At 41.9% G+C, this 19167-nt stretch overlaps 1 protein-coding gene across 3 annotated transcripts in view; it reads left to right on the forward strand.

The window, feature by feature from the left end:
* SUSD5 (sushi domain containing 5) overlaps positions 1–19167 on the forward strand; it is a 91649-nt gene that overhangs the window by 42906 nt on the left and 29576 nt on the right. For all 3 annotated transcript variants that reach the window (XM_049099796.1, XM_049099797.1, XM_049099795.1), the window contains one exon: positions 2387–2505. In XM_049099796.1, the coding sequence (XP_048955753.1) occupies positions 2387–2505 (119 nt within the window). The remainder of the gene's footprint in view (positions 1–2386; positions 2506–19167) is intronic.

Genomic DNA, 19167 nt, shown 5'->3' on the forward strand with positions numbered 1-19167 from the left:
TTGCCACATGTGAAGCAGCAGCTGAATAAAGAAGACAACCAGGCTACATCTGAAGATTTTCAGTGACTCTGGAACCATGACCCTCTCTGCCTGACATTTTACGACCAGGTTCCTGAACGGACAAAATAGTCCTATGCACACAGTGTAGTCAAACGTGGATACTTCTCATAACTCTGTTATTATAATTGCATCAGGTAACCAGGGTATTCAGGAATTTGGAAGAGTCAGCTTGGGGCCAGGCTTCTGTCTCTCAGGTCTTCAGAAAGGCCCACCCTCTCTGGGTTTGCTGTAAAGTGTTAGGACATATTAGTAGATGTCTACATTGCTGAGATGATATTCATTGTAGCAAACATCCTTATTTGATATATTTACCACACAACATATTAAAAATAAAACTATTTTAATATTTCTGGAACCAAGAAGTATCTGATCATCACTATATACATTTCATTGTGGGTCTTTCTTACACAGCCATCCCCCCTCCACAGTGAAAATCAATTATTATATGAATGGTACATCTTGCAATTGATGGCATAGTAAACATATAGTAGATCTGATCTATATGTCTATGAATTTATGTTGAGTGTACACAAAAATCCAGAGAAGGATGGAGGCCTAGAGTGTAAATACAGAATTGGGAGCCACTTGCCTTCTAGAAGCTTTTGCGATTCCCTAAAGAATGACTGAAAAAACAGAAGCAATATAGATAGCCTAATAGGACTAGGACAGAGATTTGAATTCAGGTTTTGTGTAGGCAAAACCTACACACGGCCTGCAGAGTCCTTTGCTTTGGGCTGGGACGTTACAGGGCTATAGCCCAGGAGTGAGAGTAAACTAGAAGTATATAGGCCCTCATAGGAGCTGTAGCATAGCTTAAAATCCTCAGGACCCATGAATGTGGATTGAGATGATACTGGAGCTCCTGTGTTCCAGATAGCTTCAGAACTGATTATTAAAATACTCTCTAGAAGAGGATAATATTATCCTAGGCAATTTATTTCCACAAAAAAACTTTTAGAAAAGAGAGGATTTGTCACACAATACAAAATAACCAATAACACAGGGAAATAAGACAACCAGAATAAAGATAGCAGATAGAAACTCTAAATATCAGCATTGGCAGACTTTAACTTTTTCAAATGTTCAAAGATACAGAAGACAATAAGGAGAATTTTGGCCAAAGACTGAAACTATGAAAAAACTGTATGGAAACTCTAGAAGTGAAACATATAATAACTAAAATTAAGAGGATAATGGATGGATCTAATCTTTTAAAAATATTTTTAAAAATGCATTTTAAGTATGTTAATACATAGTATTTTAAGTATTTTTAAGTTGTACTGTTGAAGAGGGTAAAAGTAATATTAAATATTAATAAGTCATAACCACTAAAAGAATAGTAAGAGAATATATAACTTCCTAGACCAATATGAAAAAGAGAATGCCAAAAAAGAAAAAAAAAAGAATTCAAACAATCAAAAGAGGGGAAAGACAAGAGAGAAAGAAAGGATGTGCAGAACTAATAGAAAGACGGCGGATTTTAATTCAAAGAGCTATGGTTAAATTAGATTAAAATAAATAAGATGCTCCCTTTAGAAAACAATAATTTAAAAAAAATCCTACTACTTGCAGTTTGCCAAAGATAGCCCTAAATAAGTTATGGGACAAACATAAGTTATGGTTTGTTAAGTAGCACGGATGTAGAACTGAATGACATTAAAACTATAACATACTCAAACTCATAAGATGCTGCTAAAGCTGAACCTAGAGGGAAATGTAAGACAGACATTTAGGTGCTGGTGATAGAAAAGAGAAAAGGCTAAAGGTTTCTGAACTAAGTAATGATCCATTTTCAGAAATATAAAAAAGAACATGGGGCGCCTGGGTGGCTCAGCAGTTGAGCATCTGCCATTCTGCTCAGGTCATGATCCCAGGGTCCTGGGATCGAGTCCTGCATCAGGTTCTCCGCAAGGAGCCTGCTTCTCCCTCTGCCTATGTCTCTGCCACTATCTCTGTGTCTCATGAATAAATAAATAAGTAAAATCTTTTTACAAATATTAAAAAGAACAGAAAAAAATAGACCCCTGCAAGAAGAAAGGAACTGATAAGAAGAGCAGCATTTTGTGAAATAAACACACACTGGAAAAGGTCAACAATGCACTGCTTCTACCTCTTGAACTGATATGTGTGGCCTCAACTGAAGCATCATCTGTGTCTTCCTGATTATAGGGCTCTGTTTGGGGAGAGTACTTCCCTATGGATGCTTTCAGCCAAAGATCCTAACTCAGGAAAATCTCTGCTGACTCAGAACTGACAGCAGAAAAGAACTGTTCTTTCCTATCTTCCATTGGTCCTCCTAGCACAGTGTTTTCTTTGTCTGTTTCAGGACAACCGTGTGTAGCAAGGAGAGTGATGAACAGCAAATCACGAGAGCCGTTGATGTGAGAATTGAAGGCAACCCAGTTCCCGGTGGCACATACAATGCACTTTGTATTAAGGATGAAGGTTAGTGCCAGAGCCTTTGCAAAGGTTCTGGAGGTTGCGCATGGTGGCCCCGTCTTAGGTTGCATTCCCCAGAGACAGACCTTGGAATGAGGAGATCTTCCAAAGAAAAGCCAATAGGGCAGTGGGGTAGTGGGCAGAGAAAGGAAGCAGACTGAGTGGTGGTGCAGTACTAAGCAAAGTCCACAGTGACGGTGAGGTGGTGCAGTTCTAAACGAAGTCCACAGTGACAGTGAGGACAAATCTTGGCTCAGTCCTACAGGAGATCTTTGGAGACAGTGTAGGCCACCAGTTTTTCTGTCCAGAGGTGAGAGAGCAGGGGTATTTACACCACTGCACTGTTAGTCATTGATTAGGGGCCAATGTCAGGGAGATGTATATTCCCAGGCACTTCTGGTTTATGTGTGCTGGCAAAGGATTCCAGTAGCCTGAGTGCCACCCTCCAACAAAGATGCACAGACACCTACCAGGAACCCCTGTGCATGGAAATGGCAAAGGTATCTAGGCAATATGGGGCAAACCCTTGACAGCATCTCCTACAGTTGCTGATACAGCCTGTCCTGCAGTCTTTCTTCATGGTGGGTGGCACATTAACAAGGGGGAAAAAATCATTTTTCCCCAAAAGGAAACTTACAGGATTTAAGAAACTTCTCCTAGGAAGGGGAATTCAGCTTCCCTCTGGTAAATCAGCCCAGTGGCAAGAAGAAAGCCATAAAGGAGTCTCCAGGTCAGCATTTCATATGCATTGAAATCAGTATACCGTCCTCATCAGAAACACATGCTGTTGAAAGGGAATGTCCATACAAATGGAAAGAAAGCCAGCTACTTACTCTTCAGGCCTAGAAATCAGCATAAGTACTCCTTGGCTGTATACTGGTCTCTTCTGGGAAGTTTTAAGAAATACTGATTCCTGGGTGCCAGTCCTAAAGATTCAGATATAAATGTTCTGGGCATTAGGTTTTTGTTTGTTTGTTTGTTTGTTTGTTTGTTTTTGCATTAGGGTTTTTTAAAGCTCATTAGTGATCTTAACACATAGCCCAGTTTGAAAACTACTTTTTAATGTAGAGTTTCCCAAACCTCTCTGATGATGAGAAATACCAAATGAACTTGTAAGAAATACCCTCAGGCTGTATCCTAGAGGCATCCAATCCTAATCTCTGGGGAAGAGGTCAGAAGAGTTGGGAAATGAGGGAGTCTGGTGAAGCCCAAGGCCTTGGCTGGTGCTTGTTAGATGCTTATCAGTGACAGGCTTCTCTGTTCCTGTGGCGTTTTCCTCCAGAAAGGCTTCATTTTCTCATTGCTATGGAAGAGTGTGTTGAGAAAGTCTCCTGGTATCTACCCTGTCAAGCTACTGAATGATGTGGCCTTGCTCTGTAAGGCTTTGGGAGAATAATATCCATGGTTTGTTTTCTAAAACCACGTAAGTTAATTAAAATGATCCTTTGAGTCCCAGACATAGGCAAAATTCAGACCTGAGAGAGAAAGGACAGAGCCAGAGGGAAAAGAACATGATCTTATTTCTTCAGTGATTTCAATGAATATGTGGGGTTTCTGAGTCTTCATTTTCCCTGATAAACAAGAGGTATCAGTTAGCTTTCGCCATGTAACATATGTAACATAGTGGCTTAAAACAACTGTTTATTTAGTTCACTTTTTTTGGATCAGCAGTTTGTGTTTTTCTGCTGGTCTTGGCTGGACTCATTACAGAGTCTATAGGCAGCTGCTGTCTAGGTGGCCTTGCTTCTGGGAGTTGGTGGCTATTGGCCAGGGTGCCGAGGGTCACCGAGCTATATGTTTATCATCATCCAACAAGATAGCCTGGGCTTTTCACCTCACAGGCCTTGAGACAGGTTATGTCCACACAAGTGTGTGCCCCTTTTGCCCTCAATTATAGTGCATGAAGCCAGAGGTTGGAAACATTTATTCATATTCTATAGGGCACCAAGCTCAAAGCCATGATAGCAACTCCAAAATTGAGTTTTTGCAAAACTTATATAATGTGCCTTCTGATATACTGCACTCAGAGAAACTCAACTTCAATTCAGTGGTACTTCTGCCAAAAATGCATAACTTGAATCTACTCAGGGGGAAATATGAGCCAAACTCAATTTGAGAAACATTCTACAAAATGGCTTTAAAAAATATCTAGGATGAGAAAGGCAAAGTGACTCTTCTAGATTAAAATAGACCAAAAAGACTTGATAATAAAATACAAAATATGATTCATGATTGGGGATTGTATCCCCAACCAGAAAAAAAATAGCAATAGTTGATAAAATCTGAATGTGGATTATGAATTAGATAATAGTGTAATAACTGTACTACAGGCCTATAAGAAATTATCTTTGTTCTTGGAAATGTGTACCAAGGTTTTAGGGATGAGGAGACATTGTATCTACAACTCACTATCGAATGGTTCAGAAAAGAATTACAGGTATAGATATAGGTGTATACATATTTGTCTCTGTATAAATAGATATCTATATTATCCATCTATCGAGAGAGAGAGAGAGAGAGAGATGAGTGATAAAGCAAATGGGCAAAATGAAAACACATTGGTGAATCTGGATAAATGGTTTTATGGGAAATCCTTATTCTCACAACCTTTCTGAAATTTTGAAATTATGTAAAAATGAAAAACTTCCAACAAAGAACGGTCTATGTACTGCTCCAAAAACAACAATAGGAAAAACAAAAACAGTCTGAATCGTGGGAACCAACATGGGAAGCCAGTTCATGACAGCTGCTCACCTATATGAGGAGCAGTGCCACCATGTGTGGCTCATTAGAGTCAAAGTGCTCCAGAGCCCTGCCTCCAAGAGCAGCTTGTGTGAGCCTCCAGTGGCCTCCCCTCACCTCCACCTCAATGGGGATGAGTTCATATGGGGAAGACTGGAATCTTGGTCCTACAGGCCTGATTTATGAGGAGGCTTCAGATGAGCCATGAAGAGGACTCAGGTATGCATATCGAGAGGAGATTTGGGTTGGAGGGCTGTTCTCTCTCGAACATTCTGGAAAAGCAAGATGGATTCCCCAAAGTCACTCAGAGAGAGTCAGTCCCTGTTCAGTGCTGCCTTTCATCCTTTGGAAAGAGCTTGTAAACCACTCCCATACAGCCCTCCGCCCACCTCAGAGGAGCGTTGCTTTTCCTCAGTGGAGCCTTTGTTGACAGCACCGTCAACAAGGGACATCTGTGTGCTGAAGGAAGGTGTAGGTGAAGTGTGGCTCAGCGTGCGTGCCTGTGCAGGATCATCTCCTCAGGTCGCCTGAACTCTGTACTGCTGCTTCTCTTTGGCAAGATGGGAAGAATGTAGCGTGTTAACTCCAAAAATGGCAGGCTTGTGCCTCGTAAAGAGCCCAGAAGGAAAACAGAGCCTGTGGAATATCCAGGCAGCTTCCTTCCTGTGTTTCTCTTTTGAAATAAAGCTCATCACGAATGTAGACTTTTCTCATTTTCCTTCCAGTATTTTTGTTTCACTGACAGTGAATTTCCAGCCCTGTGGTGATCTCACTTAAACTAATAAGTGAAGTTATTTTTAACCAACTAGATGCTGATGAAATAAGTTGCCTCCACTTGTGTTCTCTGGCTTTGCTTCTCTTGGTGGCTTGTCTGTGGGGTCAACTGCATGGGGTCTGGAGTCTCCTCTTGCCTTCTCCCTGTGGCACCCCCAAGGCTCCATGTCAAGTATGCTTCTGTTCCTCCTTGGGCCTGACTGCGCTTCCCACCAGCCCACCTCACCTGAGTGCCACTTCCCCTGCATACTTTACTGTTGCCTGTATTTCCCTAAAAACGGAAAAGGAATTATTCCTTCTTTGTGTCATCAACTAGAGAGCCGGATGCTCACCTTTTTGAGAGCAAAAAGACTTGTGGGTGCTTGAGAGAGGGAGAGAGGAAGGACCCATGACCACCCTCAAGGAATTGATGATGATATATATGAATAAGTGAAAAATGAATGTGTTCCCATGACACAAAGGAAGGAGGGTAATTAGGGAGATTCCTGAGGTGGGGACCGTTGAGGTAGAATTGAAAGGAGTCTATTTTGAAGGGATAACAGTTAGGGAAGGGAAGAGAAGACATTGCAGACAGAGAGAACAGGTGGGGCAACAGCTTGAAGCATAGGTCCCAGTGGTTCCAGGGAGACTAGCTCTGGGAGAGCCATTGTACTAGTGCTTCAGGGAGTGAATTGGGTTCAGTACACCCCTGGGGGCCCAAGTAGCAGCAGGGCAGGACTGAGGTCCCCACAGCAGGTAAGCAGTGATGCCCCCTCCTCTGCCACGCACATCTCCAGACCTAGACAGCATCAGGTCTTGCTTTCCCAAGACTGAGGTCTTCCATTCCAAAAACTTAGGCTAGAACAGTCCTGATGCCAGTTCCCAGGGATGGTAGGTGTCTGGGCAGCCAGAGAAATTGTGCCAGTGGGTTCTTAACCCCTGGGGTAGATAACTGTGATCTTTGTGACCTGGGGCTATAGGCACCAGCAATCTGACAGACTTCTCTGCTTCCTTGCTACTCAGAAGAGCTGCAGCTGCACTCAGAACCCATTGGTGCATGTAGGGAGACTGTGCCTATATGCATTGTGAGGAGGAGCCCAAAGTCTTGCCTCACAGACACACACGTGAGCTCCCAGAGCTGAGCACTCCAGTGGCAACTTTGCACTAGGGGTTCTTGGAGGCACTTAACTGTGCACTGTTCCACAGCAGCCTCTAGACCAGTCAGAGTCACTTAGTGACCATCTGTCATTAGCTCTCCCAGAGTGTCCTGGAGAAAGTTCTGGAGAAAGAGAACCTAGAGCAAGGTGTACTCCAAGGGGAGCAAAGGCTACATGAACACTTATAGGATATCATCAGAAGGGTTTATAATACGTCTCTCAATCCTCCAGCAGCTTGTACAGGCCTACACAGTGACAAACCACCTAAGCCATAGTTAGCAGTGATTCGAATGCAGGTCTTTCTTACTCCAAAGCCCAAGTTTTCTGCTCTGTCACCCAGTATACACAGGAACTAGCAACTTCTTTGGCCTTCCACAGGGGCAGATGCTGCCCAGGCAGCCAGCATGGCATTGAGGAGCAGCAGTAGGTGGGCAGCCCTCCTCCTGGAACCAGATCTCTGTCTAATGTTTGGTTGGGGTCTCTGATTTCCAGTTGCACTTCTGTTTATGCTTGAAAAGGATGAATAATGTAGATTCCCTGCCCTTCATGTCTCATCTTTCATTAGTGAGGAAGAGCGGAGAGAAACTTCGGGGCAGGGCGAGGATCCTGTGTGCCCAAGGGAACATGCAGGGCTACCGGGTTGGCTCAGGGGAGGTGGGCCTGGGCTGCCCCTCAGTGCAGCCAGGATCCCATTGACTGTGATGGAGAGTTTTGACTCAAGTACATTCCCTCCTTGGGAACCTGTAATCAAAGCCACCAGGATTTCTGATTCACATGCAATGTGGTTGCAGAGCTGCTTTCTTCTTTCTCCTGGGCACCTCCCTTTGTGCATCAAGGCCTGCCCTGCCTTGGTTTACTCAATAGTAAGATCATTTAAAGGCCTGCCTTCCCAGATGTGGGGACTCAAATCCACACACCTAGCTCTCCAAGTGTGACTTTTGGGTAACTCATCAACTTACACACATTTGGACTTTTCCTCTTAACACTTCCCTTCAATAAGGCACACATGAGCATTCCCCTCTGTTGGTAGAGGCTAAGAGTTTCAGGTGTACTTTACAGGTAAAAATGTTTCGGTTTTTAAATTTTAAAAAATACTTTAAAAATTATTTTTAAGTAATATCTATACCTGATGTGGGGCTTAAACTTACAGCCCCAAGATAGAGAGTTGTACACTCCACAGACCGAGCCAGCCTGGCGCTTGTAGAAAAAAGTGTTTAATGGAAGGAGCAGCACTCATGCATGACTTCACACTTAGGAGGGACTGGTTTGACACAGCTGTGCCAAGGAGGGGGTGGGTAGCTGGGGGGCCACACAGGCCTTGGAGCAGAGTCAGAACTGCCTGAACTACCTCTTATACCCAAATTGTGAATGTGATCGCCTTGCAGCAGTGGAAAGTGCTGATCTAGGGGAAGAGATGTTTTCACTATCTACTTTCAACACTACTGTACTGAGTGATCTATCACAAGAGAGAGAGAGGAGGAAGGAAGGGGAAAAGTAGGTGGGAGAGGGAGAAGGGAAGGAAGAAATAGCAGATAGAATGGAGTGAGACCTCTGACATGGAAAATCTTCCAATACATATTACACAGGTCTCAGAATACGTATAGTGTGACCTAATCTATGTTGTTAAAAAAATATATATATACTTTGTGCAGGAAAGCACTTAGTGTGTTTGAGGAACAGTGTACCTATATTGTTCAAGTGACAGAGGTCAGGGCTAGAGAGGTGGGGAAAAGAGCTGGCTATGCAAGGGTAAGAACATTGGGCTGAGTTTTAAGGGGAAATGGGAAACCATTGCAAGGTTTTCAGCTGGGAGCAAAAATTTCTGAAGATTGTTTTGGCTGCTAGTATGCAGTCCAACAGGAGATCGGGAACCTTCAAACTGTACAAAGTGCTCTGAGCCCTCTGTTTATGACAAGAAAGTTAATTGAGCACAAAGCTAAACCATTTTGTATTCAAGGGAGACAGCACATTGAGCATGGTGGTGCACAGTGGTTAGACTGTACCCAGATCCCTGGGTTCAAATCTTGGCTCAATCATTTAACTGCCTTGGGAATAATATAAGAACTCATGACATAGAGATGTCAAGAGGACAGAATAGGCCAAGCAAGTACATCACTTATCCCAGAGCCTGGCACAGAGTAAAACCTAGCAAGTACAAGCCGTGACTGTCTTGTAGCTAGCTGCACACAAACTCTAACAGTACAGTGTGATAGTGCATGGTTTCTTCACCTTGATGTCACACTATTTCCAATAAAGGAACCCATAATTTCTTTTGGAAACACTGAGCAAAATTTAATATGCATATGCCATATAGCCAAGCAATTCCATGCTGAGCTATTGACCCAAGAGAAACATGACCACACAGAAAATGAGTATACAAATATGCCTAGCAGCTTTATCATAAAAGCCAAAAACCGGAAGCAACCCAAATGTCCATCAACTGGGGAATGGATAAAAAAATTATGGTGTATCCATATCATGGGTTATTAGTTGGCGATGAAAAGAATGAAATATTAGGACAGGTAAAACATGGATGACTAACATTAAGCTAACCTAAAAAGCCAAACATAAAATGTTATATACTATATTATTCCATTTGAATGAAATTCTAGAAAAGGCAAAACTACCAGTGAAAGAATATAGAACAGTGGTTGCTTGGTTTGGGGTTTCAGAGGGTGTCCAAGGCCAGGAGTAAGGAGGAAATGTTTGGGAGAGCTATCCTATACCTTAATTGTGGTGGTGCTTACACAGTTGTATACATTTACCAAAAATTATTAAGCTGTACACTTAGAATTGCCAAGTTTTATTTTATTTTTTTTAAAGATTTTATTTATTCATGAGAGACACACAGAGGCAGAGACACAGGCAGAGGAAGAAGCAGGCTTCCCGCGGGGGGCCTTGATCCCAGGAACCCGGGCTCACACCCTAAGCCAAAGGCAGACACTCAACCACTGAGCTACCCAGGTGCCCATTGGCAAGTTTTATTTATGTAAATAATACTTAATAAAACAAAAAAGAGAACAAGAAAAAATACTGAATAGCTTTAGAATTCCAAAATTCTTTCTTCCAGAGCGTCCTGCATATAGTATCTCACTTAATTCTCAAAGCAGTACTGTAGGGAGGGTATTATTCTATTTATTCAGGTGATGCAACTGAAGAACAGAGAGATTTGGCCATTGTCTTTGGTCACACAGCTCCTAGGAGGTGCATACAGGAGCTCTTACCCAAGCATACTCCTATCCCTGTTCTTCCAAGCTCCTCTGTGCAGCAGGTCCCAAGAGCCAGTCTAGCCTGATACATCCATCTCCACCATTTAGCCTGAGGTTGCAACTCTAATCAGGACTTGGCATATGCCTCCAAATTTTGACCTCAGGAAGAGAATATTAAGAGCTAACACCCATTTAACACCCACTGTGTTACCTGAGTTCACTCTAACATAACAACCCCGCAGGAAGTACTATTGTTATTCTTATTTTATTTTTTATAAATTTATTTTTTATTGGTGTTCAATTTGCCAGCATATAGAATAACACCCAGTGCTCATCCCGTCAAGTGCCCACCTCAGTGCCCATCACCCAGTCACCCCTACCCCCCGCCCACCTCCCCTTCCACCACCCCTAGTTCGTTTCCCAGAGTTAGGAGTCTTTCATGTTCTGTCTCCCTTTCTGATATTTCCCACTTATTCTTTGGCGGTTAGGGGTTCCCCATTCCTATATGAGCGGGTTTCCAGTAAGGGTGTGCTCAGTGGCTTGACTAAGGTGGGGGAGTGCCTTGAGCAATAAGCAGGTCATGTGGGGGTGATACAGGAGGTGGCTGGTGCAGAACAAAATGGAGTTAGTCCTGCTCTGCTTGTCCAGGGGTAGGGGGTTTTTGTTAAATTCCTTGGGTCCCACAGCAATAAAGAGCATGAGTGGGGGGAGAGGCAGATGGAACAGGAGAGGCAGACTCCCTGCTGAGCAGGGAGCCTGATGTGGGGCTTGATCCCAGGATCCCAGGATCATAATCTGAGCTGAAGGGAGATGTTTGACTGAGCCACCCAGTCACCCCTGGAACTCATTTTTATTTATGTCCCCAGTAAGTTCCAGGCATGTAGTGGAACTAGGCAAGACATGAGGTCATTTAATTCTGTTAAAAACCATAGGAAATGGGTGTCACTAGGTCCATGTGCATTTTTAATATATTCTCTAATTATAAACATGAATAGGTGGTCACTGTCATAGAAAGTCTAAAGAAAATTCACATCATTTATAATCAGTCTACCCTGAGATAAGTACTTAAGCATCAGCCCTGGTTACCCTGCATTTTTATTTAGTTCACCAAATTGGGATTTTCTGGACAATATATAGGTCTGTGTTTGTTTGTTTTTCACTCATTAATATACATCTTCCCATGACACTGCATATGCCCCAAAGGATGACTTTTTAATGGCTGTTATGACAATGCATTATATGAACACACCATAAATTAGACATTTTCCTTTCATTAGACATTTTGGTAGTTCTCTGGTTTTCATTTCAGTATTATTTATTATACCATGATTGAACATCCTCATACATCAGTTTCTCTGCCCATCTTTAATTATTTCAGGCTCTTTTTATAGTTATAATTTATTGAGAACTGTGTGTCAGAAATTGCACTAAGACCTTGTCTGCTAAGACCTTGTGCCGCATCAGACATGGTCAACTGCCTACACAACAACAGTCTCCTCCCCCTTCCTTCAACAGAACCATCCCCCAGCCACGAGCCTGTTGCTAGAATTTACCAGCACACCACTGGTCAGCTGGGGGAATAAGCAAGCAGGAAAGAATGACCAAGAAAGACAAAAAATGTCAACATGTCAAAAGAGAGGGAATTACTTTAAGCTGTCAGAGCAAATGAAACAGTTTGAAACTGTTTAGAAAATAATTCATATTCTCATTGAGCAGCTCCTCCATATCCCTTTAGGTACCATCCCATCTTTCTCCTCTCCTTCATGGCCCTAAATTCCTCTATGTTCATCGTCTTCATGATCTCACTTCCCATCACTCTGCCCACTGCTTCCTGGCTTCTGTCCTATCACGGAAGTGACACCGTTCTCACCAAGGGTACTGGTAGCTTCCCTGTGGATGACTGTAGAGGCTGCGTCTCAGCCTGCATTTTGCTTGCTCTTTCTGCAGCCTTAAGTACCTGACCATGCCTTGCTCCTTGAAGCATGTTTTCCCTTGACTTCCTTTGGGTTTTCTTTGTATCTGTCTGGCTGAGTGGTAACCCTGGTAAACTCTTCATTCTCTGCTCACCTCCTGGGTTCTCACCTGGGCCTCATCTCTACTTACTCAACATTTCAGTAGCTTCAATTCTCATCTAAATGCTCATTAATCCCAGATCATTCTCTTAAGCCTAGACCTCTCCACTAAGCCCCAGATTCCATACATGCAACTGCTTATGGGTGCTTCTCTTAGAACTTCAAACTCCACTGGTCCTGCCCTGTGCTCATCCCCCTTATCCTGCTTACCACCCCGCCCCCACACACACACACTCACCCCATCCTCTCCTTTACTCCCAGAACTTTTCAGTGGTAAATTCTGCAAAAACTTTCCTTCTCAGCGTCTCCCAGATCCATCTGGGTCTTGCCATCTGTGCCTCACTTCAGTTCCTGCCCTACTCTCCTGGATATCTCAAATGGCCTCCTGACTGGCTCTTCAGTTTCCAGGATATTTCCTCAATCCGTTCTCTACCCTGCAGCAGTGCTCCTTGTAAGGTGCCAAGGGGATTGTGTTATTTCCTGTTTTTAATTGTACCCCCTTCTCCACTGGACAAATTCCAGACTTCCTGGTTCACAAAGGCCTTCCATAAACTCATCCCTGCCTGCCTACCTTGTACTTTATACTTCAGTTTTACTAACTTCTTGCCATTCCTCAACTCAGGAGGAATGATATCAAACATATTTGATATCAAAACACATTTTAAAGCTATAATAAATAAAATCATTTGGCACTGTAGAGAAACACAAATAGATAAACATGTCAATATGAAAGGCTGGAAGCACCAAAACAGACCCAGTGTGCCTAAGTATAAGTCTGTAGTGAGGTGGTGAGACTTCCAGTCAGTGGGAGAAGGTTGGGTAGATTGATAGTACTGTGATTGGTTAGGAATTTGGGAAGCTAAGCAATTCACTCTTGTACTGATATATGGAAATCTCCTGTAGATTGATAAGGTAAAGACCATAATAGAGAAATACTTTTAAGAAATACAATGGTCAATAAATATTCAACTCTTTTTACCAATTCAAAGATATGCATGTTAGTATAAGAAATCACTTTTTGGTTCATAAAATTGTCAAAGTTTACAAAGATGGTAGTCCCCGGTGTACTGAGAAGAAATGGGCAAGTTTATATACCACTGAAGGGTATAGACTGTTAAAACACTCATATTCAACTTGGCACAACCTATCAGAAGCTTCAAAAATACATATGCCCTTTCACGCATCAATTCTATTTTGAGTATTTTATTCTAAGGAAATTATCATGGGTAAGTACAAAAGTATGTTACTAAGGTGTTCATTACTTAGTAAGGGAAATTGGAAACAATGTTAATATCTAATAGGAGAGTCCATATGGTTAAGTCCATACAAATGGAATAATATATAGTCATTTACAAGTAAATTCAAGTAATACAAATATTTGGGGTGCCTGGGTGGTGGCTTAGTCGGTTAAATGTCTAACTCTTGATTTCAGCTCAGGTCATGATCTTAGGGCTGTGAAATGGAGCTCTGTGTCGGCTCTGTGCTGGGCACGGAGCCTGATTAAGATCCTCGCTCTTCCTTTCTAAAAATAACAACAATAAATAGTACAAATATTTGTTGATGGGGAAAAATATCATAATATTATGTTAAATTAAAAGCTACAAAAGAAAACAGTTATATCATCACGTGGCAAAATACCATGTGTGCGCAAAACTGAAAACAAAACCCATATTAACAATGGTTATCATTGGTGAAATTCAAGGAGAATTTTTATTTTTCCTGTGGTATTCTTTTCCCTGTGAGTTTTTCAAGTTTTCTGGCTTATGTAAGAAATACCTATATGGATAATTTTAAAACTTTAACCATGAAAATTTCCAAACAACCACAAAAGTAGCAAGAATAGTATCACAAATCCTTATCTGGCTGCCACACAGCTTCAAGGTCAATATTTTGCCAATTTGACTTTATCTATTTTCTCCAGTGTTTTTCCCCACTGAGATTTTTTTCTATTGAGATATTTTAAAGCAAATGCTGGATATCACAAATCTCATTTTATTCTAGAACATTTAAAAATTATTTTCTACCAGGGGAAACTCAGGAACTGATATCACATAGATTCCATGTGACAGTAATTGATTTAAATGTATCGATTGATATAGAATTTAACTGCATATAAACTTGCCCACACACTTGCAGTACTCCCCGCTTAGAAAGTCTGCAAGTTAGAAACCACTCCCCTAAGGCACCGGTCCTTGTCAAATTCAGTTCCCCTTGGGAGAGGTTGTGAATAATTTTTACTCATTTATACTTCATGCTGAATAAGTTGCAGTTTTTCTGAAGGGGAGATATTGTTTAAATTAACTTATTTTGTGGAGTATGATTTATACCAACAAAATGCACAGACCTTATGATTGATAAGTTTTGACAAATGTCTACACCTGTGTAATCAACACCAAGTCAAGATACAGAACATTTCCTTCACCCCATAAAGTTCCCTGGAGCCTATTTCCAAAGATTCACTGCCCCTCCTTATTCCAGCAGAGCCAAAGCAATCTCTGTTCTGATTCCCATCACCATATATCAGTTTTGCCTGTTTTTGAGGGTAGGTTTTTATCTAGAGCACTAGTTCTCCAAGAATGGTCCCTGGACAAGTAGTGTTAACATCACCTGGGAACTTGTTATAAATGCAAATTCTTGGGCCCTAACCATGACCAACTACTGAGTTAGAAACTCAAAAACACAGCAGTCTCTGTGAGAAGGGGTGTGTATGTGTTACAAGCCTTTGGGTAATTCTGATCATGTTCAAGTTTGAGGAACACTGATATGGAAAGCCTGGGAACTAACAATAAAGTTGGACAGAAGAGAGAGGGCAGTGCCAATTGTATATGGGGTGAGTAGGGTTGTAGGGAGCTGGGCAGGTGGACACTAAAGACAGCTTCTTCACATAGCTTAGAAAACACCAAAAGGAAGGAAGCAAGGTCAAGCATTTGTGTCAGGATTTCTGCATCTTGGTTTTGCAAATTGTGAGAGGCTATAAGTTTAAGATTTTTCAAAAGAAAAGCATCAACTTTTATATGAGTTCTAAATCCTGTGGAAACTGGTTATCAGAAGCTGTGGTTGGCAAATGAGTTGTTTATCAATACTATTTTATAGACAAGATCTTTTATAAAATCTCTTTTCTTTGAAGGGAAAATAATAGAAATTGCTCTTTATGTTCAAATGGCTGAAACCCAGCTTTAGGTTCTGAGAAATTCCCAAACCACAGTTCCTAGCTGCAGAATAATTGAGAAGTAGCAGTAAAGGCTGCCCAAATGTAAGTTTCTAAACTTACATCCTATTCTAAAGAGAATAGGATCTAGGTATATAGCCAGCTTTTTTTCAGAGCTCCCTTGTGAGGTTTAAGATGGGAAGGTTAATGAAAGGAATTAATTCAAGTTGGGCCTGGACATAAGTGGTGCTTTTGGCATGCACTTGGTTGTGTTAACACATACAACTGTTGTCCTAGAGTTTCTGAAATCACACCACCTAAGAAGCAGCGTGTTTCCTGTCTTGAACATTTGTGGGAAATTCAGAACTATATGGTCTGTGTACGCAGACTCTCAGGAGTATGATTGTGGTTTTCCCAAGCTAGATTCTAGCCTGTACCATTCTAGAAATTAACTCCGAGGGAGAAGATCCCATGAATCTGGTAGGATGTGAATTTGGCCTGAAGTTCCCCTTTATGCTCTCTGAGAACAGTTACTCTGCTCCTGGATTTTCATTGCAAGGAGTTGGTATTGTGTCCTACAGATAGAGCTGTGTGAGACTGATAGTATTTACTGGTCCTTTGATAGTGAATGTTTGATGAAGAGCCTCCAGTTTCCTAGAATTAGGTCCTGGTAAGAGGACAGAAATTGGGGTGTCCAGCACGAGTCCTAGCCAGCCAAGGAAGATGGAGAGAGAGATGGAGGCCGTTGCCCCTAGGTGCTAGCTGAAACTCAGGCCAGCCTTGCTTGACTGAGGAGTTGGTCCATTCTTTTCAGGATGCCCTGCTCAGACTGAGTGATGATGAGTCTCTGCTCAGCGGGGGGACCCCTGGATTTGTGGCAACTTTCAGATGGCTGCCTGGCCCTACTTGCCCCATAGATGAAACAAACACTTGATCTCCTGGGCAACACAGCCAAGACAGTTTGGGTTAAAATGCAGCACTCTGTGCCAGCATCCTTAAAAGGCAACCACACCATTTTCATTCCAAATCTCTTGTTCTCTTAAAGAACATGCATAGCAATGACTCTCGTTGAGAAAGTGCTACCAAAATTACAAGCTGACAGGCCACTCAGGGTGGCTTAAAACACAAGTTCTGTCTTCTGTCTTCATCTTTTCTTGCTTAAGTGATATGCTTCTTAGGTGATTTGACTGCATACGGACTAAAAGCTTTCCTTTCCAACATAAAACTAGAAGAGGAAATTCAAAATAAAAACTATCTCCTTTATTTAAAAAATAAAATAAAAAGCATCACCACATCACTTTAATGCAGCAATTCCACTTCTAGGAGTTTATCTTAATAAAGTATGTACCAAAATGTACACAGAGCCGTTCATTTTGTAGAATTGTTTATCATAGTGAAACCTTAGAATCAGCAAAATGTCTACGTAATGACTAAATAATGTGCTATGGAATAGCCTTTCAAAAAATGGTACTAGGGATCCCTGTGTGGCGCAGCGGTTTGGCGCCTGCCTTTGGCCCAGGGCGTGATCCTGGAGACCCGGGATCGAATCCCACATCGGGCTCCTGGCATGGAGCCTGCTTCTCCCTCTGCCTGTGTCTCTGCCTCTCTCTCTCTGTGTGACTATCATAAATAAATAAAAATTTTTGTAAAAAATGGTACTAATGTAGAAAAAGCTCTAGAACATTGGGGGGAAACAGACTTCTAGTTTTTAGCCCAGTGTGTAAGGAAAGAAATTAAATCAATAATTAATAACCTTGCCAAACACCAAACCCAGATGAGTTCACTAGAGATTCTACCAAACATTTAAGGAAGAAATTATACCAGTTGTTAAGACAATCTCTTCTAGAAGTTAGAAGCAGAGGGAATACTCCCTAACACATTCTGTGAGGCCAGCATTACCCTCATACCAAAATGAGACAAGTCACTACAAATAAAACTACAGACCAATATCTAATAAATATAAATGTAAAAATCCTCAATAAAACATTAGCAATTTGAAAATAGTAATACATGAAAAAGAATTATACATCAGAACTGAGTGGGATTTAGCCCAGATATTCAAAAATTAATGAATATAACCCATGGCATCAATAGGCTAAAGAAGAAAAAGCATGTGATCATATTGATAGATGCAGAAAAACATTTGAAAAAAAAACAATGTTCGTTCATGATCAAACTTAGCAAACTAGGAACAGAAGACCCCAGAGTTCTTTAACTGTGTAAAGAACATCTACCAGAAACCTGCAGCTAGCGTCGAACTTAATGGTGGGACATTTGAAGCTTTCCCACTAAGATATGTATACTTTAAATGGTATACATTTAGGTCACTACCTGAGAGGATGCAGTAGGGAGGCGCTTCAGGCCACAGCCGGAGCGTCCACTGCCCACCTTGAGGCGCAAGTCTGACCTTTGGCTCAGGCCCTAGCTCTGTGACCATTAACCTCTTCCCCCAGCTAATACCAGTGAGAGTGTTACTCCGCATGCCTGGGCTCTGTGTTAGGGTCAGCCCCACAGAGCTCTGAATCCAAGGGTCTCACATGAACTACACCCCAGGGCTCCTAATCAATGCAGAAGCAGGAAAGCTTGGATTCCCTCCCCCCTCACCTTAGGGGCTCCCTTGCTGACTGAAGTCTTGGGTCTTTCGTAAGCAATTTGCAAGTTTACTATTTATTTATTTATTTATTTAGTCTTAATACAAACCAGTCTACATTCATTCCTAAAAGGCTCATTTCCAGCAAATAAATAAAAATATGTACCAGTAAAAAACATTCTCATAGGAGAACTAGAACTTAACAGGACATCTGGGTGGCTCAGTGGTTGAGCATCTGCCTTCAGCTCCGGTCATGTTCCCGGGTCCTGGAATCGAGTCCCGCATCAGGATCCCTACAGGGAGCCTGCTTCTCCCTTTGCCTGTGTCTCTGCCTCCTCTGTGTGACTTTCATGAATGAATAAATAAATAAATAAATAAATAAATAAATAAATAAATAAATAAAAGAACAGGGGCGCTAAAAGGAAACCTGGGCCCCAAAAGTGACTCTTGGGGCCAGCGTGAGGGCAAAGCATTGACAGAGGTTCCAGGGATTAGGCACAGGCTCTTCTCCATCTTCACATCTAAGCATGGCACTCACCCACAGAGGGAGCCCAAATGTAAACTGCAGACTTGGGGTGATAATGAGGTGTCAATGTAGGTTTGAAGATTGTGACAGAGGTGCCAATGTGGTGTGAAATGTTGCTAATTGGACAGACTGTGCATGTATGGGGACAGGGGATGTATAGGAACTCTCTGTACTTTCTACTCAATTGTGCTATGAACTGCTCTAAAAACTAGGTTTTTTAAAAAGCAGGTATCAGTAATACCTGTGTATGTGGTTTTTAACATAAATAAGATCATGTCATATTCATACCTGTCTATGCCTACCTAACTGTGCATGTATGTTAGTGTCTGTCTATACCTATATCTGTATTTACTTGTATAGACCAAACTGGTAACAGTGTCACTGTCAGAATTGTGGCCAGGGGGGTGGGGGGGGGAAGGGCGAGGCACCTTTTGCTGCACTTTACAATCTGTAGCATTTTAGCTTTTTAAA

This window comes from Canis lupus, chromosome 23 (genome assembly GCF_003254725.2).
Source record: "Canis lupus dingo isolate Sandy chromosome 23, ASM325472v2, whole genome shotgun sequence".
In the NCBI taxonomy this organism is placed as follows: Eukaryota; Metazoa; Chordata; class Mammalia; order Carnivora; family Canidae; genus Canis; species Canis lupus.